The sequence below is a fragment of the Chiroxiphia lanceolata genome, chromosome 18 (assembly GCF_009829145.1).
Source record: "Chiroxiphia lanceolata isolate bChiLan1 chromosome 18, bChiLan1.pri, whole genome shotgun sequence".
Taxonomy (NCBI): domain Eukaryota; kingdom Metazoa; phylum Chordata; class Aves; order Passeriformes; family Pipridae; genus Chiroxiphia; species Chiroxiphia lanceolata.
Window position 1 is genome coordinate 4,371,785 of NC_045654.1, and position 25,653 is coordinate 4,397,437.

General features: G+C 45.3%; 2 protein-coding genes across 2 annotated transcripts; one reads left to right on the forward strand and one right to left on the reverse strand.

Moving 5' to 3' along the window:
• The first annotated feature begins 1,575 nt into the window (after positions 1-1,575).
• RNF10 (ring finger protein 10) lies at positions 1,576-23,009 on the forward strand. Its single transcript, XM_032706105.1, has 17 exons — positions 1,576-2,173; positions 7,543-7,745; positions 10,304-10,503; positions 11,518-11,608; positions 12,643-12,827; positions 12,905-13,041; positions 14,534-14,694; positions 15,027-15,155; positions 15,311-15,569; positions 15,798-15,931; positions 16,988-17,105; positions 17,449-17,550; positions 18,056-18,190; positions 19,086-19,183; positions 19,412-19,472; positions 19,625-19,783; positions 20,678-23,009. Exons 1-17 carry the CDS (start codon positions 2,005-2,007, stop codon positions 20,752-20,754), a joined length of 2,418 nt encoding a protein of 805 aa, XP_032561996.1. The 5' UTR covers positions 1,576-2,004; the 3' UTR covers positions 20,755-23,009.
• A 302-nt stretch (positions 23,010-23,311) lies between these two features.
• Positions 23,312-24,916, reverse strand: POP5 (POP5 homolog, ribonuclease P/MRP subunit). Its single transcript, XM_032706112.1, has 5 exons — positions 24,801-24,916; positions 24,588-24,730; positions 24,366-24,515; positions 23,771-23,854; positions 23,312-23,592 (listed from the first exon to the last, which is right to left on the reverse strand). Exons 1-5 carry the CDS (start codon positions 24,818-24,820, stop codon positions 23,489-23,491), a joined length of 501 nt encoding a protein of 166 aa, XP_032562003.1. The 5' UTR covers positions 24,821-24,916; the 3' UTR covers positions 23,312-23,488.
• Between the last annotated feature and the right edge of the window lie 737 nt (positions 24,917-25,653).

The window sequence follows — 25,653 nt, forward strand, 5'->3', positions numbered from 1 at the left end:
CCGGGAGCTCGCTGAGAATGACGGTACAGGTGACTCTGGCAGGTGCTCCTGCAGCTTGGAATGCTTTTTTGTTTATTACAGGGAGCCATGTGTGATCAGACGGCTGCGATAAAGGATACTGATGCATCAGAAAAGATGCAGCAAGATGTTGTGGAGTGTGCCACTTGGTCTCTGGAGGAATGCAGTGTTGAGCATAACACTGTAGCTCATTTAAAGAGGATGAGTGTTTGTTCATAATGTTTTCCTATTGAACATTATTTTGGACTTTAAAAAAATGGAGCAAAAATGTTGGTATGTAAGTAGTTCAGAAGGGACGAGTTCTGTGGACTCTATTTAATCCTTTACTCTTTGCTCCAAAAAGAGCACTTGAATAGTAAAGGTAAGTTCTTAGTGGTCTCTCTTGCAGGATTTTGACAGGATTATGTTTAATGTATTCCTACCTGGCAGTGCACTGTGGGAAGGAATTCTGCAGCTGTGTGACTCAAGACCAGTCCCTTCATCCTCTTCTGCCTGTGTTCTTTTCTCCTCAAGGGTGCTCAGAACCATGGACTGTTTCTCAGACTCTCATCTTGTGACTCAGTTGTGTGCTAATGGCACAAAGCCTGGTTCCTTCACCCTTCTTGAGGAAGCAGACCTTGGCCTCCAAGGGCAGTGGCAGGGATTTCATTAGCATAGTTGTTTTTACTGGGGGGTGGGAGGGGCAACTTCCTTGTGTTTATTTTCTTCCCACAGCCAGCTTATTTGCAAATAAAAATGTTGTGTTTTACCTTGAAAAGCTTTTTTCTCTCAAATCCAGAAGATCTAAACGCTGTGGTAACCATACTCATAATGTGGTCGGTAAGAGTAATAGACCTAAGAGTAATAGACCTAAACAGGGAACAAACAGAAGTTTAAATAAGGCCTTTTATGAGGCTTTTCTTAAAATAATTTTTATAGAGGATTTATTGAAATGTGTAAAGCACAAGTTCTCATATTTGTTGATCTGGTGTTCCCGGGCATGGGGCAGAGAATTTTTCCTTTAGCGGGTGCAGCAAAAGAGCAACAAAATTCAAATTATGGCTTTGTCTCTGTAGGTACAAAACTAGTGTTGAAGCTTTTACTTGAGGGCTGTAGATTCAGATCATGGTATGAATTATGGGGGTAGAGATGCTCTTACGTGCTCCACCTCTACTGTTTTTGAAGAAACTGGGAACTGCACTCCCATTGAACTTGAAGCTCTCATCCCTAAAATAATGGGAGGGGATCAGGTCCTGCATTCAAGATCTCTATTATTTTAAAGTTTAAAAAAAAATGCCTTTAGGATCTCTGTTGCCTCGTGGGGTCTTTTCCCCGGTTTGCTTTGAAGGACAAGTTAAAAACTATTGCTTCAATTAGGCACGATGGTTTGGGTGCTTGTGGGGTTTTTTTTGTTGTTTTTTTTTTTTTTTTTTACTGTTGTTTGCTGCAGGTCGGCGGCAATGATTTGGTATCAGCCGATGTTACACCCTCCCGGGGGTTGCCGGAGGAGGGGCGGGCAGGGCTCGCTGTGCGCGGCTCCCGGCGCCCCGCGCGGCCAAGGACTACGAGTCCCGTCATGCCCTCGGGCCCGCCCGGCACCGGCTCCATCCGGGTCCGGCCACTGCTGCGGGCGACTCGTCGCCATTACGGGGCAGCGGCGGCCGAGCCCGGGCCGGTGCGGCGCCGAGCAGCCGGTGGGTGCCGGGGTGGTGCCGACCCCCTCGGGCGGAGGCAGCGCCGGGCCCCGCGGGGCTCCCTGAGCAACTCGTCCCTTCCCCCTCCCCTCCCCTTCGCCCGGAGCCCCGCAGGCCCGGCCCGGCCTCCCGCGGCCCACCCCGGTTCGAGCGGAGCAGCGAGAAGATGTCGCCATGAAGGAGGCCGAGGCCGCGCTGCGCCGCCCCCGCCGGTCGCCCCCGCGGGCCATGAGCCTGGGCCCCCGCCGGCTCCGCCAGCGCCCGTCGTGCCCCCCCGCCCTGGGCCGCCGCTCGCCCGCCGGGGCGCCCGTTGATGCTGCAGAGCCCGCCCGGCGCCACCCCCGCCACAGCCACAGCCCCCGCCATGGACAAGAGCAGCCCCTGCGGCTCCGGAGCGCCCGGACCCTCGGCCGGCAGCAAAGGGCAGCAGCCGCGGTCCGCCTCGGCCGGGCCCGCCGCGGGGGAGTCTAAGCCCAAAGGCGGTGAGAGCCGGGAAGGGGCTCCGGGGAGAGGGATGGAAGGGGGTAACCGTGGGGCAGTGGGGGCCCACGGCCTGTGCCGCGGCTGGGTTCGTGGTGAAGCTGGACTTCGCCTTGTCGGGTTGTTTGTCTCTCAGCTGGGTTTTTAATAGGCGGCGTTTCAGGTCACTGCTTGTTTTTGGTTTCTTTTTCCTTCCTCTTCCGGCTCTACTCGCTGTTCGCAGAGCTGGGATTCCCACTCTCCTCTTCTTTTAAGGATTAGTACTTTGTCTTCATTAGTATTGGAGTAATCAGCTTTAGAGCTAAAGCTCTGCTTCTATAGTAAGAACATACGTTTACCAGTGCCTGTGAAAAAAACCCCTAACTTCATTCTGTACTCAGTGTGTTGTTACACCTCGCTAAGGGTCTGATATCCTACACAGCATTCCCCTTATCCTGGTGTTTGTGACCTGCTTTGGGGGAGCTCAGACTTAGATGTGTGTTGTTTGCTCATCTGGCATTCAAGCCAAAGTGTCACAGCTGTCATTGCAAACAGCTGGTTCTGCTGACAGAGCAGTTCACCAGGAGCCAGGATAGTTCCTGTCATCTTTTCACGATAAGACCTAAGCCCACTCTGGTTCTCTAAACATCTTGGGGAGCAGTGTTCCTGACAACCTTGCATTTTTTTTTTTCTAAAATTAGAAATGGGGCAATAGTGATTAAAATTAGTGGTTTTAATCCTGTAACTATGTGAGAAGGTGTCAACAGGTTACTACACCACCACTGCTGTACTAATTTCCTTCCTCCTCAGTGGTTTGTTTCAGCTGTATTACTTCAGGTCTCTGAGAAAGCAGCAGTGTATCCCAGAGAGTTAACAAAATGGGTATCTTGAAGGTGTTTGTTGACTTCTTTTTGGACCTCCTAAGTGTGCTCATGTCATGGGTAACCGAGTATTACCTGCTCTTCACCTCTATTAATTGATCTTCCACAGGATTGACAGAAGTGGGACATGGGAAGTGACTCACCCACAGCTCCCCAGGTTGTGGCGTAACTGTGCAATTACAGTGAAATTTTAACTTCAAATTCAAACATGTAAAAATCTTTTTAGGGAGAACTTTTTCCGTCCCTGTCTTGCCAAGAGACACCTCCTCACTACAGCTTCTTTTGTAGTGGTGTGTGGTGCTGTATGGAGGGTTGTTCACAGAATACAAACATCCTTCAGGAAGGAGTTAAGGTGGCCTGTGCTGTGGCTGGCGTGCCTTCATGTAGAAGATACGGTGTCTGTACTGAGGAAGGAAGTAAAAGGCCTGTCATTTCAGCCCAGAATGAAAATGTTAAGTGATTTTTGTGGAATGTTACGTTTTACAGGCTTGAAACAATGCCAGCAGTAGAAGAGGAGCAGTGGGGAGAGGAGTCCTGATGCCTACTCCAATACTTCTGATTTTCAAACTTATTAAGACCTCTGTGTTAATTGTGTGTTTTGGTAGCTGTTGCACGTAGGACACTGGCACGTCACCGTATGTGATTTTTTTCTTGAGTTCCTTATCATTGGACATGTAGCTGATGTGGTCCACCCGTTTTCCCTCCCTTTTCAGGAAAGGTGTAGGATGTATTCTCTGTTTCTCCTCTGAAATGGAAAGTATTTTTATGGACCACAGATCTTCCCCAGATGGTCACTGGGTTGAGTTCACTCCAGCTCTTGCCATTTCATGCTTTCCAGAGTTACCTGCTGTAACTGTCCAGCTGAGGAAATGGACACTCATGAAACTCTGTGGCAGCTTCTCCTTCTGTTTCTCTTGCAGCACAGCTGGATATGGGCTAAATAGAATATTATATTCTCTTCTACTTGTGGAAGTTGGATTCCACCTATCTTTCAAACTTGGCCTTAGAATCTAAATTAAACTCGGAAGTTTCCAACAGAAAAGTTTCTTTGGGTTATATATTCCCCCAGGAATCACAGTCCATTAGGATGGAATAAAGTAGCTAAGGAAAAACAGGCTTGTTGGGTGTCTCTGTAATCCTGGAGACCTGATGGACATCATTAGTTCTCACAAAAGTTCTGGGCCTTATCATACCCTGTGTGAGTGCTTGGTCACCTCTTGCTCACTGGGATGTTTGCCTTGGCAGCAGCAATAGCTTCAGTGTGTTTTCATGAAACCACCCTGTGGCTTTAGTGTGATCCACCACAAACCTCTTATGCAATACTGTTGGCTTCAGCACAGCTCAGCAGAAAAGAAGAGATGAATAAAGGTGGAAGGAAACTGCAGTTCTCACCCCAGCAGTACTGCAGCCCCAAACCAGTACTGCAGCCCCAGTGCCAAAATGGTCACTTAGAGCTGCTCCTAGTCCTGTGAACTTGGTCTCCTCTCTCTGGGACTTTGGAGATACAGGTCCTGCTCCAAAATGCACGAACAGTTTTGTTGTTTGTGTTTTTAAGTTATGTAGACAGTATTTTTTTATAAGTCTCTTGGAGTGTGGATGGGTAGATACATCCACATAATCTCTGTGTGTATATATATATATATATATATACACACACACATATATGTATGTATGTATATATATATATATATATGGGTTAGATCCTATGAAAACAGCAAAAGGACAGAGGACCTAAGTGAAGAGTAAGTACCTCACCAGCACTTGCTGTTGCTCATTCCTAATTTGCCAAGGAAAGAAAGAAAAAAACAAACTATCAAATCCAAATTTATGCTACTTAAAACTGGGCTCTAACAAGAGAGGATGGCAGTGAGAATCCTTCACTTTTCTCCCTGCATGAGTGCAGCTGTCCTGCCCTGCTCTTTGTGGGATGGGTGATATAAAGCAGAGAGCTCCCTGACATGTGGAATGCTGGAAGGGTTGGAAGGAACAGCGTTGCTTAGATTCAGGGTGGAGGAAAAGTGTTCCAGTTTACAAATGCATAGTCCAAATCTTATCTGCTGACCGATTTCAGTGCTACTCTGATGGACCAGACTTCTCCTGAGGATAATTATTCTGGGAGCAGGGAGGAACTAGCAATCCATAAAATCAGATTTGAAGCATTGTGAGATTGGTTGTAAGGTCCTTTTAACACAGGCACAGGTGGAAAGTCCTTTCCTATAAAACGTGAGAGTCAGTAGTGATTCTCAAAGACTTCAGGAGTTGTCTTGAAAGGATCTGTAGTATGACAGGAATGTGTGTAAACCAGCTGACTGACAAATTTGGTGGTGAGTAACTTGATTAAAACTTAAAGTGGTAGGAAATTCTTCTGTCAGCTGCAGGTGCAAGCTGTTCCTTGTTCCTGGTCCTTGTAAAGACCCACTTTAGACTGATTTCTCCTGAGTTGTTTCTTTTCCCCAGCTGAAGATTGCAGAGAAACTGCTAAGTTGTACAGGCAGTAGGTGTGTGCCCCTCTAGAGTATTCACTGAAATTGGAGATTTATGAAGGTCGTGGAGCTCTAAAGGGACAAGCTGTGCTCCTGAATAACTAAAGAAATAGTCCAAACCTCTTCAAAATTACTTAATTTTTTACCAGAGCCTCAGAGGTGTTGATTATTCCTTCTTCCCTACAAACACTCTCAAGAAACACTCCAAGTAATCATTCAGCCAGACCTGGTCACACCCTCAGTACTTGGCAGCTTCTGGTGTGTTTTTTTCCTGATAACGCTCAAGCCATGTCTTTTTAGCCTGATGTGCATTAAAGCAGTGCCAGCTATGCAAGCATGTGTTTGAGTTACACAGCTGTGCTTCTGACAGAGTTGATTTAATTCTGAATTAAAGGATCAGCCCTTTCAATAGCAGAGTAAATGACCAGTTCTGATGATAAAGTTTGTCTGCGAAAAATGGCTCTGTCACATCATGTGAAAGTAATGATAGTGTATTTCTATAGCTGTAGTTGCAGGCAAAGACTGAAATCTGCCAAGTGGAAGAAACAGCAGAGCACCACAAAACCCCATCCAGCCCCCTTTATTACTTAGTTTATTCTTAAAAAGTTGGATTCTCAGTAATATATAATAACACACAACCTTCCAGTCCTCTGCCAACCTTTTTGGGGGGGTGCAAGTGGGAGAGAAAACTTAAAATAACAAAAAAAAGAAAGAAGAGAAACTTTATGTGAATGACACCACTCCAGCTGTTTTAAATGCTTGGGTAGATGGGAAGCAGTGCTGGGAAAGGGGAAAACTGGAAGCACCAGCAATGAAACTGCCCCTATGGAAACATGATCCTGAACCTCGGTGGTGTGTTTGCCTAACACGTAAGGTTTATATTAAGGGGTGGGGAGGACTGCAAAGTAGGAAGAGGGAAACTAGAAGGCTTTTATAAATGCAACTAGATATTGTGTGGGGCCTTGCTGTTTGTGTAATGTTTACTGGGTATCCAGAGTGACTTTGGGGCTGGCTGGTGCGGGTGGATGTCTTGCTGGGCCTGTGGAGTTTTGTTTCTAAGCTTATCAACATAGCTCTTCTACAAATAAAACTTAGGGCAGGTGGTAGAAATGCCAGGTTAAGCGACAGGTCAGCAGTCTGTTGTGTCCTTGGGCAACTCTGATCTTGTGTTAAGACTACTAGAAATGCCTTCATAGTATTAACACCCCGTTCTAGCACTCTGATGTAGCAGCTGTTTTAGACACAGGGAACTCCTCTCAGGAGCCTGATTGATTTTTCTGCTCTTGTGAGCTTTATTCCTGCAATATTTTGTTTTTTGCTTCACCACTGTGTCCTGTATTAGGGTCACTGGTGTGCTAAGCGTGTTTTTTGGCAAACAGTTCTGGCTGCATAGGTTGGTGGACTTAGTACTTAGACATTAGGTATGTGCCCTGCAAGGCCACAGAGCATTGAGTTTGTACTTCAAGATCAATTAGCATTTGTTGGCCTCATGACATAGAGGTGTATTTTTAAAACAGAATTAGATTTGTTGGGGTCTTTTAAGCATAGGGGTACAACTGAGTGAAAACAGGCGGTGGGAGACTTCAGGAGAAACACAGGCAGTGTATTTATATGAGGGAACAATGTATGATAAATTGTGTGTTTTCAGAAAATGGAATGAAAAAAGGAACTAGTTGTTGTCAGTTTTTGTAATGTGGCATGCAGGTATGATATGTGATGTTGGTGTTTACTGCTTAATGAACCAGGCAACACGCCAACATCTGGGGAAGGCAATTCCAAATCTAGATAAAGAAAATTCAACCATTCTGATAAAAGATAAAGCACAGCAAATATATCCTTCTTTTAAACTCTTTGACCAGCTCTTTGGGCAGCGACAGGAATGAAATGGTTGGGATTGCTGGGGGATTTGATGTCCTGATAAACACCTCAGGTAGTGGCTGAGGTGAACTTCTCTCTGAGGTGAAGTTACACGGGGTCAACTCTGAGGCTGCTGACCTGATTCTCTTTTTTTTTTTTATCTCCTTTCAGATGGAAAGAATGCGAGTGGATCCAAACAGCGTTATAATCGTAAAAGAGAAACTTCATATTCCAAAAATGAGAACTTTTGCAGTCAGTCCCGTCGCTCCAATTCACAGAAAAGCAAAGCTTTTAACAAGATGCCCCCTCAAAGGGGAGGCAGCGGCGGAAGTGGCAAACCTTTTAGCTCTTCTAATGGTGGGAGACGAGATGAGGTGAGAATTGTAATGCCACACCTCCAGGGCCTTCTTTCTTGGGATGACAGGATACTCTGACCTGCCTAGATAGGTCTGCTGTGTTCAGCTCCTGGGCTGGGAAGGGAAAGAGTGATAAGAGGTGCTAACTAACATCGTTGAGATGCCAGAGGGAGTGTGAGCAGAGCAACTTGGCAACAACTGAAGAGGAGTGCTCTCTGCCCTGAGAGTCTAAACTGCTCCTCATCAAACTTGTGCTCCAGACCCTTCCCCAGCTCTGTTCCTTTCTCTGGACCTGCTGCAGCTCCTCAGTGTCCTTGCTGTGAGGGACCCGTAACTGACCCCAGGACTCGAGGTGCAGCCTCACCAGTGCCCAGTACAGGGGGACAATCACTTCCCTGGTCCTGCTGGCCACACTATTTCTGATACAGGCCAGGATGCCCTTGGCCTACTTGGCCATCTGGATACACTCTGACTCAAGGTCAACTGCTTTTGACCAGCACCTGCAGGTCCTTTCCTGACAGGCAGCTTTCCAAGTCTGGTGCATTCCGTGGGGCTTGTGACCCAAGTGCAGGACCCATCACTTGGCCTTGTTGAACCTCATACCAATGACCTCAGCCCGTTGATCCAGCCTGTCCAGATCCCTCTGCAGAGCCTTCCTGCCTTCCAGCAGATTAACTCCCGCCCAAGTTGGTGTTGTCTGCAAACTTGATTAGGGTGCCCTCCATCCCCTTGGCCAGATCATTGATAAAGACATTAAACAGGACTGGCCCCAGTGCTGAGCCCTGGGGAACACCACTAGTGACCAGCCCCAGCTGGTGTGACTCCATTCCCCAGCACTCTGGGCCCAGCCATCCAGCTGGTTTTTTGCCCAGGGAACAGTGCACCCGTCTGAGCCAAGAGCAGCCAGTTTCTCCAGGAGAATCTGTGGGAAACTGTGCCAAAGGCTGTGCTGAAGTCCAGGTAGACAATATCCACAGCTTTGACCTTGTCCATTAAATGGGTCACCTTGTCATAGGAGATCAGGTTAGTCAAGCAGGACCTGCCTTTTACAAGCCTGTGCTGGCTGGGCCTGATCCCCTGGTTGTCCTGTACATTATATGTAGTGGCACTCGAGATCATCTGCTCCATAACCTTCCCTGGCATTGAGGTCAGATTGATAGGCCTGTAACTCCTTGGATCCTCCTTCTGACCCAGCATCACATTTACTGACTTCCAATGAGCTGGGACCACCCAGTTTGCCAGGACTGCTGGTGGATGATGGAAAGAGGCTTGGTGAGCCCTCCCACCCAGCCCCATAGACCTGTGTGTGTCTGAGTGTCACAGCAGGTGACCATTTCTCCTTGGATCATGGGGGCTTCATTCCAATCCCTGTCCCTGTCTTCCAGCTCAGGGACTGGGTATCCTGTGGAACACTGGTCTTAGTATTAAAGGCTGAGACAAAGAAGGCATTAATTACTTCAGCCTTTTCCTCTGTCACTATGTTTCACCCCCCACCATCCAATAAAGGATGGAGATTTTCCTTAGCCCTCTTTTTGTAGCTAATGTATTTATAGAAACATTTTTTATTGTCTTTTACAGCAGTGGCCAGATTAGTTTCTAGGGCCCTTCTACTTTTCTCCATGCATAACCTCATGACATCCTTGTAGTCCTTCTGAGCTGCCTGCCCCTTCTTCCAAAGGTCATAAACTCCTTTTTTTCCTGAGTTCCAGCTAAAACTCTCTGTTGAACCAGGCTGGTCTTCCCCACTGACTCATATTTTGGCTCATGGGGGCAGCCTGCTCCTCTGCCTTTAAGATTTCTTGAAGAATGTCCAACCTTCCTGGACTCCATTGCCCTTCAGGACATCCTCCCAAGGGACTCTTGTCACCCAATCTCCTGAACTAAAGCTGTTTCAAGCTAAAGCTTGCCCTCTGAAAATTGATTTTGTCCAACCACTTCAGTGCAAAAATTTACATGAGATGGGGGTTTTGGGAAAGTAAATGTATTGGCATTGGTGGCATCAAGGTGGAGTAAAACCAGGCTGAGGCTTTTATGCTGATGTGGATCTAAATACTGTAGGCTGTTTGTGGGGTTTAATTGATACTCTGATTTTTCAGTTTTGGTGGATGAGCAGCACTGCTTACCTAGACTGCTGCCTCAAAACTCACCTGCTGCCTCTTGAATTCTCATTCTTTGCTTCATTATGTGAAAACTAACTGAAACAAGTACAACCTGTGTAAACAGTAATCAGAGTTGTACTGCTGTCTGTTTAAAAGAATATTGTCTGGATTTGAACAACTTTATTCTGTTACTCACCTTGACTGGGTTTTGCCAGCTTTTACTTGTCCTTACTTGTGTTTGTTTTTACACTCTCCTCCTTTTGCTCAGTGTGGGGTAAGATCACTGAGTTCTGACTTTCAGATTCTCCTGCACTTCTAATGCTGCACTACTTGATTTGCAGAACTGGGATGGGAGAAGGTGAGTGAGGGAATGCTGCATGTTCTGTGTGTAATCACTGATGGGGCCTGGGTATCCACCTGTACTGATGCTTTTGTAGTAAATTCTGGCAGGTTCTAAGAAACGCTTTTGTCTCTTAGGTAGCAGAGGCTCAACGGGCAGAGTTCAGCCCTGCCCAGTTCTCTGGTCCCAAGAAGATAAATCTGAACCACTTACTGAACTTCACTTTTGAACCCCGTGGCCAAGCAGGACATTTTGATGGGAATGGACATGGCAACTGGGGGAAAAGGAACAAGTGGGGACATAAACCGTTCAACAAGGAGCTTTTCCTACAGGCCAAGTGAGTGGGAGGCCAACAGGGCTCTTATACTTCTGCAGAGACACTGAGCTGTAGGGGGTGAACAGCCAGGGAATTGTGTTTGGCCTTGACTACTTGTATTGTTTTTTTCAGGGTGAAATTACCTTGCCATACTGTTTTTAGTGGTAATGACTATATTTGAAAGGGACATTGTTCTTACCTATTTACAAGGTGTCCTTTAGCGACAAACCAAATAATCTGCTCTAATGTTCTGTCATCACTTTGGAATATGACACTCCATTTTGAAATATCTATGTAGTTCCCTTATGGGAGACTGTGATTTTTTTCCAAAAAATTAGTGTGTTGAGATGGGAGAGACAGCAGTTGCTGGATGAAAGCTGATTTGAATTTGTAATTTCCAGAGGCAATTACTTATATAGGTCTTAGTTCTTAAGCTGTTGATTATTTTGTGAATCCCTAAGTATGTAGTATAACCCAAATGATGATCAATATAGTAATCCAGCAGCAGAATTGCTTTTGACTGGAAATAATGGTTGCTCTCACTGGAGTTTGAAGTGTATTCAGGACTCTGCTCTCTGATAATGTTAAAGATAAAAACTGTTTTCAGCACTGGTGCTTCTGATTTTTCCCTATTGTTTTGTGGCTTATTGTAGTGAAATCTATTTGCAGGAACCCCAGTAGTTCTAGTTTTTGTGACCACATTTTTTCCCCATGTCGATTCCTTGTTTTTTAATAGATCCCTGATGGAGCTGGCTATTCCTTACATGTTTCTGGAAAACCACACTGCCTGGCTCATTCTGTAGTTAGTTTGTGAGGTTGTGTCTAACTGAAATTAGACACATATGTATTCTAGAAATCTGGTTGTGAATTGAACTCTTGATTTTTGTAGATAGAAGTTACTGACTACATCCAGCAGTTACTGACTACATAGTTTTCTGCTGGACAAAGAAGCAGCTCAGAGAATCCTGTAAAATAGTTCTCAAAGAATTTTTAAAAACAACTGAGTGGATCATCTGTCTCTTTGCCTTTCCCCAGCTGCCAGTTTGTTGTCTCTGAAGAACAGGACTACACAGTCCACTTTGCTGATCCAGATACCTTGGTCAACTGGGACTTTGTGGAGCAAGTGGTCAGTTGTGATGGGCTAGATTTTTTTTTTTTCCTCCTTCTTTTTCTTAAGAACCTCAACCTGTCTTTAACTGCCTCTTTCCCTCTGTGATGTTACATAAAACTCAGCTGTTTTTGAGTTGAGGCCTTTTCTGTCACTCCCACAATACTGGGAAAGATCTGTCATGGAATATATTATGAAATACTTTCATGACAGGAAAAGAGAAGTGCTAAAATCTATTAGGAAAATTAGCAGCTTCTTCTTGCTTTTGCAGATGGGAGCTCATCAAAAATAGTATCTGACATTCTGTAGACAGAGTCCTTGTGATCGAGATATTAACAGAAAACTTGGGCACGAGTCCATGGAAGAGGACTAGGGTGTAGAATTTTGAAGAATTATTCTGTGCATAGGTGGCCTATCTTGCCTAGCAACAAAATAGAAAATCTCTTTAGAATTGTGGTCAGAAGTTTGGGTTGCCTCAAGCAGAAACTTATATCTGCCAAGACAGTCTGGTGCATGGCGTAGGTGGAGAGGAGGTGGGCTTACTGTTACCTGACACTCCAAGAGAGCTGAAAAATTGAGGTGCTTGCTTGGCAGTTCTCTCTGCCACACAGAGATGCTAACAAAGTGTCTGACTAAACCCAGAATGTTCATGGAAGTGGGTAAGTTCAGTCTCACAGCTGAACAGGGCTGCACAAGTCTGCTCGTGTAAGTGAGGCCACAGAGCTCGTTTGCCATCTCCTCACTGTCTGAATTCGGATGATGAAGATGCTGCTAACTCTTAGAGATGATGGTGAATACCTCAGGGGAAACATGAGAAGAGTCACTTTTTAATGTCATTAGAGTAGAGATACCAGATGGGTGGCTTTGAAGGTTATTCCATGTGCAGTCTGAAGGTGTTAATTCACAGTGTACTAATTTCTTGGTAAATAAGCAGAGCCTAAAGAGCTGGAAGATAATGTGTTAGAGTAGATCTTACAGGTGGCTTATTCTGTGTCCCAGGAACTGATTTCTGGGTCTAAAACTTGTGCTGTTCTTCTCATGTGCCATTCCAGCGAATCTGTAGCCATGAAGTGCCCTCTTGCCCAATATGTTTGTACCCACCAACCGCAGCCAAGATCACCCGCTGTGGACACATCTTCTGCTGGGCTTGTATCCTTCACTATCTCTCCTTGAGCGAAAAGACCTGGAGTAAGTGTCCTATTTGTTATGGCTCTGTTCACAAGAAGGATCTCAAGAGGTGAGACGATATTTATTAAATTATGTGTCTCTTTGAAATGTTATTTTTACACCGCTAACCTCCTCCGTACATTGCAGCGTTGTTGCTATGGAGACACGCCAGTATGCAATTGGTGATACCATTACAATGCAGCTTATGAGAAGGGAGAAAGGTGTTCTGGTAGCACTGCCCAAGTCTCAGTGGATGAATGTGGTGCAGCCTGTTTACATCAGAGGTGAGTCTATCCGAGTACTGGTGGCTGGAATCCTGCTCCCAGCTGTGACCAGGATTCGTGTAGACACAGTTGACCCTGGCAATGCCATGCTGTCATCTTAAAATAAACCAGATTACAAAACATGGGGTTTAACGGCTGAAAAGCTTAATGACAACATATTAACAATAAACTTTCTACCCACACTTCGTTTTTTTGTAAGGCTTTAACTTGTGTGCTGTTTCTCTTCAAGTGACTGCACTGCAGACTCCTGCCTTCTCAGTCACTGCTGTTAGTTTGGTGTGTGTTTTGTATCCTACAGTCATTGGTGTGACTCTTGCTGCTTTTATTGGTACTTCAGTGTCCTTAACTTTTTCCCCCCTGGCTCCTCATTATACAGCTTAGCAAAAATAACTGTGTCTAAGCTATTTCAAGGCTGTAATCTTCAACAAGGTTTTCATCATCTTCACTTATCAACTGAAGTCAGTGAATGATATGGTGAAATAATCAAAATTATTGCAAACCTACTCCAAACATCTGTTGCCTGACATCTTCAGTTTTCTCCAGTCAAGAATGTGACTAACTCATCATCATCTTATCTGTTAGTATCACAAAAATTTGATGTCTAAAGAAATAATTTTACTGAACATGGCTGCTTTGTGGGCTGTCTTGGCTCACTTCATTTTGCAGTCACATTTAGGAAAGGCTGCATGCATTTAAACCCTCTGGAAAAAGTCAAGTCTCCTAAAGTGTGATGGGTATCCAGCATGGAGGCTGTGGGCTTACATGTTTCTCAGTATTTGAAAGTAAAGATCTTTAAATCCTTTCATGAAACAAACAAAAGAACAAATACAGGATTTGAGATCATTTTAAAGCCAGACAATTCAGCATTAACTTGATGTTCTGTAGACAAGGTTGGACCCTTGGGAAGCTGTGAATATAGGGTCTGTATTAATATGTGATGCTGTGGTTGCTGTAAACTCTATACTTAAGTGCTTCTGTAACAAGGATGACTACCTTTTGCTGAACTTGCAGTTCTTTATCTTGCTATTTCTGGTGTGCTTCTTGTAAAAACCTCATCATAATGTTTTGTATGGATTTTTAATACATATGGGCTTGTGAATTAGTTTGAGCCAAACCAGGGGTTGCATTGAAGAAATTTCTAATTGCAGTATTTTTGAGTATATTGAGAAGAGGAAGAAGCTCTAAGACTGCATTGTTTCAGGAAGTTTTGACCCCTCAAAGGCAATGCTTCCATCATGTAGAAGTGTAGACTTCGTTTTTTTTGATGTGTAGCAACTGAGTGGGAGATAAACTGCTGTGTGAGGGAGATGTTTTTAGCAGAGCAGGTATGTGGCACCAGCCTGTGATAGAATGGTAATATGTGGACTGAGTATTGTCTTCCCTGGGGGGATTAATTCACAAAACTGAGCAGCAACACAACTTCAGAAGAAGCAGCAGCCCAAACTGGTGCCTTTACATACAGACACTAATGATTGGTGCTCCTTCTGTTCAGATGACCAGCACAGCCAGTATTCAAAGCTGCTTCTGGCATCCAGGGAGCAGGTCTTGCAGCTGGTGATTCTGGAGGAGAAAGCGGCATTACTGAAACAGTATGAGGAAGAAAAGCACACCCCAGAAGCTTGCTTTATTGAGGCAGCTATCCAGGAGCTGAAGGTAACAACCTCCCTGGAGGCTTTTAGTAACTTAAGAGTATGCTGAGTGCTGAGCATCCATGCTCTGCTGCACAGATGGTAGTGTTCTATTGGGCAAACACGGGCAAACCTGTACAATATTCCTTTTCTAAGCCTTTAGGTGTCCTACTTGGGTGTTCTTTCCAGTACCAAGAAGGAGAGGACCTCTCTTTGAGTTACTCTTTATCACAGATGAATTTCTGTGAAAATGTATGAAATCTTGAAGTGTAGAACAAGGCTAAAAATAGCTGTGGTGGTGGTGGTCTTATGGCTTAAATGGCAAATTGAAACTTGTTCCCTTTGGATGACCTGCAGGAGCGAGAAACAGCACTCTCTGCTGACCAGGATAAAAACAATGGCATTGCTGGAATCAGTGCAGCTGTGGAAGAATTGGTCCTAGAAAGCTCCAAGGCTGTGGAGCCTGCAGTTACCCAAGAGAAAAAGGTGGGTGACAACTCTGCTCTGGCAGATCGTGTTAATATTTTATTCTACCACTTCACACTGCAGTGTACGGTGAACTCGTGCCAAAGATTTTTGCAGAGATGATAATCTTTGAAGGAGGTGGCATGGTACTAACTGTATCCTCTCTGCTGTGGTAGTGTGGTGTGGAATATCTCTCTGCATTTGATGAGGAGCTTGTGGAGCCTTGCTCTGACCTGGCAAGTTCCTTTTCGCCTCCTGTGGAAGTAGAAGAGGCAGTGCTGGATGAAGAGGAAGTACCTGAGGTGGACACTGTAGGGGAACCTGACACGAACACTACAGAAGAATCAAATCCAGCTGAAACAAGTTACCAAGACTCTAAAGATACAGTTAGCTCTGGACATCTTGGCAACTCTCCTTTTTACTATTTTTATCAAGGTCAGTGCAATGAAATCCTGGAATCACGGGGGCAGAGATGCCTCCTTTGGGATCCTTCTTGAGGAGTTTGTCCCTTCATTAGACGCAGCTAACCCCTGTGAAATAAAAGTCCCACAGAAACTCAGAAAGGAGCTTTAATTTTATTACTGGAGGGTGTACTGAGGTGGGGAGAAGGGTACTGAAAATGAACAGGCAGAGAAGGAGTGATGATGATGTCTCACCTTGCAGCGGAGGACGGACAGTGCATGTACCTTCACCCGGTGAATGTTCGGTGCCTGGTCCGTGAGTACGGCAGCTTGGAGAAGAGCCCCGAGAAGATAACTGCAGCTGTGGTGGAGATAACTGGCTACTCAATGACAGAGGTAGTTATTCTATCTTCTTATTAATTAGGGGCCATGTTTTAGCAGATGTAGCTGATAGAAGAAACTTGTTTCTCTTTAGTATAATAAATAATAACTATGATGGGTTGGGATGCTAATCTGTGAAGGGCATCTGTGGAAAGTACAGTGCTTTTGTTGTCTTTTGATAAGTTGGCTGCAGTCTTGCTTTTTATTTTCCTAGAAGGTAGCAAGTTCTAAGAGTAAGGGAATTGCAAGGTTAAAATTGGTTTGTTGTTAAAGCTGTTTTAAAACAAGCAAATTCTTTTCTCATATAAGACAGTAGCTTGAACTAGACAGATTATCATCTTTTTCAACTTGAAGTGTCTGCCTCAGTCTTAAAAAGTTGTTTCTGAGCAGTGGGATGTTATGAAAATACAGAGGATGGCAAGAAACTTCAGTGTTTTAGACAGAGGGAGTGAAAGTGCTTAAGGCACTAAAGTTCTGGAAGAGGGGATGGGTCTTGAATTAATTTACCTCAAATAAAGAAAACTGTAAGAATTGACACATGCAGTAACAGCTATACATAGTTTTTAATTAATTTTTAAAGAAATTATACATTCAAGTGAGAATGGATGCAGAGGTAGTAGGGAATTGTGTTCAAGTTTTTCAGCCCTACAAGGAAAAATAGAAAACTGCTTGATTCAACCTAGCAAAGTGGTGGTCATTAGTCCAAGTAATTTAAGTATAAAAGGCAAAGTTGGTCCAGCACAAAAATAATTGCATTGTAAGACTGGTATTGCAGAATTTTATTCCAGTGATGTGAGTGAGAAGGGAGGAATAACAAGAAAATCAGTAAATGAGCTGGAGTGGCTGCATCCAAATGTGATTATGGTGTAGTTGCTGGAGGTCTTGGAACATTTAGTTCTGACCCAGGGCATTCTTCATGTGTTTGTAGTTTATGAAGTAATTGTTGTGTCTCTGCTGCTGGTTTTTTCCATTTGATTTGATGGGTGGTGTGCATTCCATCTCCATAAGCTGTTCATCGCTGTGGCAGCCTCTGGGCCATGCTGTGATCATGGATTGCTCTCTTTTTATCAGGATATAAGACAACGTCATCGCTACCTCTGTCACTTGCCCCTCACCTGTGAGTTCAGCATTTGTGAACTGGCTCTGAAGCCACCTGTCATCTCTAAGGAGACTTTAGAGTTGTTTTCAGGTTGGTACTACCTTTCTGGTAGCCTCTGCCACGTATCCATGAGGGTGAAGGGGAAGTCATTCTTATCCCTTAGTGGCAGAAAAAAGAACATCCATAGCAGCTTTACTCCTCTAGCACCAACCAACTGATGACTGCTAGACAGACCAACCCCAATTCACTGTTTTATAGACAACAATTATAGAAAGAACAAAAAAATTCCTGACTGCTTGGAGAGGATGTCGTTTGTAAGAATATTTTGTTCCTGATGTGTTATAACTGAATATGTTGTTGTCAGAGCTGGAGAAAACACTGCCAGAGCATTGGTGTGGGGTTTTTGATATCTGGTGTTGTGCATTGCTCCTAGATGACCTTGAGAAGAGGAAACGCCTGCGGCAGAAGAAAGCTCGCGATGAGCGACGGCGCGAACGCAGAATTGAGATGGAAGAGAACAAGAAACAGGGCAAATGTAAGTCGTGATTGCTCATGACTGGTGGATTTGCAGTTGTATTTAGTTGCTGACCGGATTTCTAGAGCAGTAAGGATGAACTCTAAGGCCTTTAGTTTGTAGTGTGTACTTAGAGCAAGATTACAAAGTGTTAGAAACAATGTCAGTATAGTGAAAAACATAAAGCTGGTTTAGTCAGGATGTTAAGTGATGTTATGCAATGGCTGCATACTTACCTTTTTGGGAGAGACAGAGGGCATTTGAGGGCACAGCTCTATCTCCAGGGTGTAGAAATCTCAGGATTCTTAGTTTCTGTTTTTATAGTAATCACGATGTAGAGTGAAAAGTGAAGAAGGAAAAAAAGGCCTAGGAACTGCTTCCATCCAGCAGCAGGGCTTGTACTTGGTCTCTGAAATAGAGGGTGGAAAGAAAATTGAGTTGGCACCTCCTAGACTCCTGAAACAACTTGCATATTGACAGTCCTCCCCCACATTGTGTAGTGCTTTAATTTAAAACCTCTTTCTAGATCCAGAGGTCCATATTGCTTTAGAGAATCTGCAGCAGTTCCCTGCTTTTACTTCTTGCCCTGGAGAAACTACCAGCATTGATCATCAGAGCTTCTGTCAGTCTCCTCTTGGCAGAAGCCCTGTGTTTCAGACAGGTGAGCATCTGCAAAAACACACCACATCTAGCTGTTGATTATTCTTTTGGGATCTATTGCTCAGGTCTTCATGCTGAACTTTCTCAATACTGATCAAAGACGGCTGCTTTTCAGAGAAGTTGTAGCTGTTCAAGGCCAGGTTGGATGGGGCTCTGAGCAGCCTGGTCTGGTGAAAGGTGCCCATGGCAGGGGAATTGGAAGGAGATGATCCTCAAGTCCCTTCCCACCCAAACCATTCTGTGATTATTTCCTGGGTTGCCTGTGAGATCATACACAAAAGGCTGACGTAGCTAAGAAACATTCTGGTCCTTTGTCTGCTTTTTACTACCTCTACCTCAGTGACTTGGAGATCTACCCTGTAGTTACCCCATCTTTTAAATCTCTGCTGAGGCAAATAAAAGGAAAAAAATGCCCCCAAAAGGGAAGAGAAGTGTGTATGCCAGGAAAACACTGCTGGCATTTTTTCTTTCTACCCTCTCCGTCTTCCCCACCACATTATACTAAAATAAAATGTAGCTGATGAGCACTCAGTTAGGTTGTTATCCAGTGATGCTTTACCAAATGTTTTATCTTGCAGTTCATAAAAAGTATTAAATAGAAACTAATCTGAAATGTTTTTCCCAAAACCAAAACAAAAACCAACACCCCAAAAAAAGCAAACCCACAAACAAACAAACTCAAAAAAAAAACCCCCACAACCCAACTTAAATTTCCCATAAATGAAAAGATTGAGGAAATCTGAGAGGTCCCACTGTGTGACTGATGGATGGAACCAATGAGGTAAAAATGGTTAATTACATAAGATAAAACTTTGTTTCATCCTGATAAGCAGCATAATGAGTGTCTTTGCTGAATGCAGCTGGTTTTAATTCATTCTGTGCTCCTGTCTCTGTAGAGTCTCTTCCAGCTCCATTGTCACCTGCTGCCAACCAGGTCAGCCCGTTGCTCTGTGGGAGTTTGGAAGAAGAGTCTCCCTTCCCTTCCTTTGCCCAGGTAAGTTGTGTAGCAGAGTAAATCTTGTCAGAATTACCCATGTCTTAGTTGGGGATTAATCTGATAATGCAATTACTTCCCCCACAAAAACAATGTGGGATAAATCTTAGGGAGACATCATAGGGTTTGAGTGCTTGAAGGGGTTCCTAAATTTTTTTGCCACTTAGGGTGTATGCAGGTTGGTTCTAGTACATGGAGTTTAATAACATCTTACAACTTTTTTGATAGATGTTGAGAGTTGGAAAGGCAAAACCAGAAACATGGCCTAAACCTGTTCCAAAAACAAGAGGTAAGAAAATTTGATATTGATTACTTCAGGTTCTCTACCATGCACTTAAATCTGAGAAATCTTGAAGCTTCACGAGAAACATCTGGAGTGTGAAGGGGCCATTTGCATGGGGGAAGTTTAATGCAGCCTTTGCATCTCTTTCCCTCTTTCAGATGAGAACACTCTGGCACTCCCTGTGCCCGTGGATAGTGATGGAGAAAGTGACAGCTCTGACCGCATCCCTGTGCCCAGCTTCCAGAATTCCTTCAGCCAAGCTATTGAGGCAGCCCTCCTGAAACTGGACAAACCGTCCACGGCTGATCATCTGTCAGGTAAAAGGCAGAGGGGAAGGCAGAGAAGATTTCTGAAGTGAAAAAATGGAATGTATCTCCTTCTTCCTCTGGGAGAAGTGAGAGCAGCAATTTTGGGGACCAGAAATTGGCCAGAGAACAGTTCTGAAAATTGTCAGGTTGTGGTTTCTGAACAGCTTGAGTAGGGCTTCTGTCAGCTTAAAGCAGCCTCTTAGTGGGAGCTGAGATCTCCACCTAGCAAAGAATCCTGTTAGGACAGAGATGGCTTTTGACAATCCTGTTTGCCATGTCTCTGCTGGAACTTAAATTCAGGTTATGCATTTTTAAACTAAAAAATACCTGAGCTGCTGAACTACCGCTCAAGTTTGACCAAAATGCTGAGGTAACTGCTGGCTGAAATTACAAGTTAAGGAGTGTGAAACAAATTGAGGTGAACTTAAACCTCCAGCAAATTGAGATGGACTTAAACCAGCCTGATGCTGGCTGATAAAACTCATTTATAATGCTCAGTTCTGATGTTCAGCTTTGGCTTCTGTTTGGAAACTGCACTGGAGATGGAGAGAGTTGGATGGGAGGGTCTGGGAGTTCAGTGGAATATCAGCTCCAACTGTTTTTTGGACATGGATGGAAGTGATATTTATCAGACAGACAAATTGCTACATGCATGCAGTCCTGGGATCTGCTGTTGCAACAGCAGCTTTACAATCAGTATGCTCGTTTTACGTGTTTTGGGTGTGATGGAGTCTCCCTTAGTTTGTCTGCAGTAATTTTTTTGTTAAAATTAAACTACCTGGCGTTCAGTGAGTTGATAGGAAGTGTTGTGGACCTGTAGAAGCCATTTAGGCTAGGGAAGACCATTTGTGTGATGTTCCTGTTCCATGAGAAGAATGACAGTTTCATTTTAATTCTTCACAGAGGAAAAGGGAGGCAAGAAAAGAAAGAAACAGAAGCAGAAGCTATTGTTCAGCACCTCTGTTGTTCACACAAAGTGATTCTGCTATTCAAGAGAAGTTTCCTCTCCTGGTTTTCTTTTAATTTTGCTTTGTTTTGCTGCTATAGTTTTAAGTATTTAAATTTGAACAGCCTAAACTTGTGTTTCCAGAGCTTCTAGGGGCTTCAGAAGGAAACCATGACAATATGTGTTGAAGTAACATGTTTTGATTCCAACTGCTTAATGAATTTATACTGAAACAGAGTTTTGAAAGTAACAACCCAGAGACAAATCCACCAAGGCTTCTAATTGCCGAGTCAGTTCTTTGGCCTGATAAGCAGTTTGAAAGTCTTTACAGCTGTGTAGCACTGCCAAAGTACTGCAATATTACCCAAGAGAAAGGGCAAAGAGCCTTTATTTCCCTATAGTTAATTATTCATGGACAGAAGTCCATCTGACTGACAGTGGTGCTGTTTCAGTAAAGCTGTCAAACTGCTCTCTTGAGAAACTGGTTTTGGCTGCACTGGAAACAGGCAAAAGAGCTTACTGGCTTTAGAGTGTTAGCTGCTATATCTGTTCTGTTTCTAAAGAGCAAGAATTCCTCCTGTTCTCCTGGCTTGGAAAGATTTAAAGCTGAGGTGAGTGAGTGTAAAGCAGAACTTGGCTACTTGGTTTTGAAGTGATTCAGTGAATTTGTGTATTTCAAAATGGCACTAGTGGTAGGAGGAACCTCCTGGCTTCTCTGAGTTGTTCAGCTCTGTTTTAATGTGGGTGAGTGAGGCTGCTAATTTTTTTTTTTAATTTTTGGTTTTTGGCAATTACACATTCTTTGTAACCTGGTCATATAGAACAAACACTCCCCCCTAGGACTTTTGGTAACCACCTGAATGATAGTTTGACACTGGCTGCTCTTGAGTTGGAAGAACAACTGATAGCTGAAGTCTGTAGATAACTTTTTATACCCCAGAAATCAACTGGGGTTCTCTTGTACTGGGATAAGGGCCTGTATCTCCTTGGTTCTGGGATGTAAATTGATGTGTGCTACAAACATGCCTCTTCTGGACCCCTCCCCGCTCTTTCTTTGGGTGGTCACATTCTGCACTGCTTGTGGTTTGATTTGAGCTAATGAGTTAAGTGGTGTGGATTTTGTTGAATAAAATGAACTCTAGGTGTAATGTACCAGTCAAGGCCAGCAGTTGCAATAAATCATATGCACACGCACTTCAGAGTACTAAACCCTTCCTCCTCAGCTGCAGCTGACCTGTCAGACCAGTGTGGAGCCCTAGAAAACTTAGTTCACAGATTCAGATTTTACCTTTCTGCTGACAAGAATTAATTCCAGAGAGCTGTATGAAGTACCACTAAACTTACAGTGGCAGCCTGAGTGTCTTCTGTTGTCTTTGGCACCACTTGCACCAGTGGTCTGTCTGCACTCCTACATGCTCTTTTCCTCACACTGTGATGGATCTGAGCAGGAGAGTGTGTCTGAGGAATACCTGGAGTCAGGTATTCCAACACCACTGGCAGTCATTGGTTGTGTCCCTGTTTAAAAGGCTGATGTCAATACATGGATCTTCAATGCCAAAGCAACAGGCTCCACATTACACCAGTGCTTCCTTGAGGCACATGTGCCTCATGGGAGGCTGCTACCAAAGAGTGCACGTCACAAAACTCAAGTGGCCGTAAACCAGAAAGAACAGGAGAGAGGGGAGGTAAAGAATACTTCAGCTGCTGCAGGAGGATAGAGGGAACACCTGCCAAACATTCTTTGAAAGTAGCTTGACTTCACGCTTGGTCACAACTAACCACACTTGATGGAAAGACAGTACAGCTTGTCAGGGACTGCAAAGAAACTAAGACAAGATGCCTGGAAGTGGTAACACATCTTGCTGTCAGTGCTTTAAATGCATATTGGAAAACAATTGGTGAGGGCAGAGAAAGCAACTAAGCCATTCAAATATGCAGTTAACTGTGTTCACAGCGTGTCATTTTAAGCCATGGAACAGGAGTAACTTAGTGTCTAACCAGTATCTGTTGTGTTCTATTATCTCTGCACATTTATAGTCAACTTTTCTTTGCATTGGGAAGAGAGACAGAATAGCTGGAGCTGGTGTGACTCACCTCCACATGTCACAGGCACTAGGACAAGGGAAGTGATGCGAGCAAGGCAGGCTCTCCCTTCTGCAGGGGCAGTCTCCATAGGGACAGAGTCTTCAATTGTATCTTGTTTTCCTATGGATTCGAGATAATACCAGCAACGCTACTTTCCTGTAACTGATTGGTGTAAACTTAATAAATATCTAAGCAGTACTTGTACCTATGACTTTTATAATGGGTGGGATGGAGTTGAGCCTTACAGCTCTGCCTTGCATTCCCTGTACTCTCTGCTCCTGTGTACACAACTGGTGCTTTGCTGACTCAAAAAAATGAATATCCTGTGGCTAACAGTGCACTGAAAGATAAGGTAAAATCCAGGTTAGTGCTTTTTTACTGAAGGAGAATAACTACATTCCTTGTCTGTGCCAACTGCCTAAAGCTCACTTCTACCTCAGCATGAAGACCACGTTGAGCTGCTACACTCCTTAGGAGCCCTGGAGTGAAACAGGCAAGTAACCTACTTAAGGGAAACTGGATTTTATTTTTAAAAAAAATATTTAAGAACACTTGGAACAGGGAATGAAGTATAAATATGAACAGGTGCTCTTCCTGTGCCCTGCTTTGCTTAACACTGAAGATAACTGGTCACATCTTGATTACACAAGTTCAGGATGGAGGTGAACAGTAACAAGTGATGTTCAGTCTGTCTCTGTGCCATCATCATCCTCCTCATCTCCACTCTGAGACTGCTCTTCTGTAAGGGAACAGCTCAACAACGACTTCTGTATACACTGTCTTTCCTCTGCAATAAAGAAAGCAACAGAGGGTCAGTACTTGGTCTCTTCACATACACTGGAATATCCTCCACTTCTAAAGAAAGAAACATTTCTCAGGCCAAGAATTCAGAAGTAGCCCAGCATATCCTACAAAATCCCCAGGAGTTGAGGCTGCGTTTTAGTAAAGTGGCTGGAGGAACTCACCTTCATTTGTACAGTTTTGCAACAACATCAGCAGCTGTCTTCTGTTATACTGAATCAGAAATTTCTGACATGTTCTTATGGTACCTGTAGAAGTCACAAGAAAAACAGGTAACAATCTACGCAACCAAGTGTTTCAGAGCTGCTGGTGTATTTTCCAAAGAGCATTGTATCAAATGCCCCAGGAAACAATTTTGTTACTGTTGAGGAGGAGCTGTAGACTTCATTTCTGCACTGCTGAGTTTAAGGGGTGGAACAATAATTTTTAACATGCACTGCCTCTTAGCTCCCCAAGGGGTTTAATTTCCAGGACATAGAAGATACTATACTTTTAAAATATATTTTAAAGAGAAAACAATGTCATCTTGTATTTGCTGGTTTTGTGATAAATGTAACGAAGATTCAAGCAAAATTAACGAGGCTTTCAACAAAGACCTGCTGGTGCCTGTTTCTTATTTAGATCTGCTGGCAGCCGTGATGTGACACACGAGGTGTGTGACACCCGCAGCTGCACGAGGGGGTCCTGGCAGGTACAACTGATCTCTGTCCTCCCTCCAAGCCCCACGGCCTGTCCCCCAGCCCCGGGGCAGCTCCTGACCTCCGACGTGCAGGGTGTTGAGGGCGCAGGGGTAGCGCTGGGCGCGGCTCTCCAGGTAGCGCACGAAGGGCAGCGCGGAGCACAGCAGCCGGTACGAGTCCTTGCGGCACCGCAGCAGCACCGTCCCGGTGTAGGCGTTCAGGTACTTCACTGCGGGGACACACACGCATCGGTGAGCCCGAGGAGCCCTGCACCCCCGGGGGCCGCGCGTCCCGCCCGTACCTGTGAAGGAGATGGAGCAGCAGGCCAGGCCGTAGTCGCCGTGCACCCGCCCGATGGCGTCCCTGACGGCGAGGCCCACGGCGCGGTCCTCGATGCACTGGCGGCAGCGCGGGTCGTCCGAGAGCACCTCGCACAGCACGTACCTGCGGACAGCGCGAGGTGAGCGGCGTGGGACAACCCCGCACCTGGCCCGGCCGCCCCCGCCCGCCTCACCTGTTCTTGAACCGAACCATGGCGGCGGTAGCGCGCGGCCCGGACGGACGGCCCGTCCGGCCAATGGGCGAGGCGCCTCTGTCCGCCCTAGCCAATCGCCGCTGCGCGGGGGCGGGACCAAGGGAAGGGCGTCCCCCCGCCGCTGTCCCACCTCCCTTCACCGGCCGCGCGTGCGCAGTGCTGCCGCAAGCCGCCGGCCGGTCACGGAACCGCCGAATCGCGGAGTCGGTTAAATTGGAAAAGACCTCTGAGATCATCGGGTTCAACCTGTGACCCAACACCACCATGACAACTAGACCAAGGCACTCAGTGCCACGTCCAGTCTTTCCTTAAACACCTCCAGGGACGACGAGTCCACTACCTCCCTTGGCAGGCCGTTCCAGTGTTTGATCACCCTTTCTGTGAAGAAATTCTTCCTAGTGTCCAGCTTGAACCTCCCCGGGTGCAGCTTGAGGCTGTGTGCTCTCGTCCTGTCGTTAGTTGCCTGGGAGAAAACCCCGGTCCCCACCTGGCTACAGCCTCCTTTCAGGGAGTTTAGAGAGTAGTAAGGTCTCCTCTGAGCCTCCCTAGCTGAACACCCCTAGCTCCCTCAGCCGTTCCTCATAGGACATGCACTCCAGACCCTTCCCCTGCTCCATTGCTCTTCTCTGAACGCGCTCCATCCTTTAAATGTCCTTCCTGAGTTGAGGGCCCCAGAACCGGTCATAGCACTCGCCGTGCGGCCTCACCAGTGCCCAGCACAGAGAGACGATCCCTGCCCGGGCCCCGCTGCCCACCCAGCTCCCGGCACAGCCCGGTCCCGATGTCCCTTTGCCCCCCGGCCCCTCCCCGGGTCCCCCCGGGCGCCCCCCTG

Excerpts from the sequence above, each read along its gene's own strand:
- RNF10 (XM_032706105.1), top strand. The coding sequence starts at position 2,005 with ATGCTGCAGAGCCCGCCCGGCGCCACCCCCGCCACAGCCACAGCCCCC. Across the intron at positions 13,042-14,533 it reads GCAGCCTGTTTACATCAGAG|ATGACCAGCACAGCCAGTAT; the intron begins GTGAGTCTATCC and ends CCTTCTGTTCAG. Across the intron at positions 17,551-18,055 it reads GAACAAGAAACAGGGCAAAT|ATCCAGAGGTCCATATTGCT; the intron begins GTAAGTCGTGAT and ends ACCTCTTTCTAG.
- POP5 (XM_032706112.1), bottom strand. The coding sequence starts at position 24,820 with ATGGTTCGGTTCAAGAACAG. Across the intron at positions 24,731-24,800 it reads ATGGTTCGGTTCAAGAACAG|GTACGTGCTGTGCGAGGTGC; the intron begins GTGAGGCGGGCG and ends CGCTGTCCGCAG. Across the intron at positions 23,855-24,365 it reads CAACACCCTGCACGTCGGAG|GTACCATAAGAACATGTCAG; the intron begins GTCAGGAGCTGC and ends TGACTTCTACAG.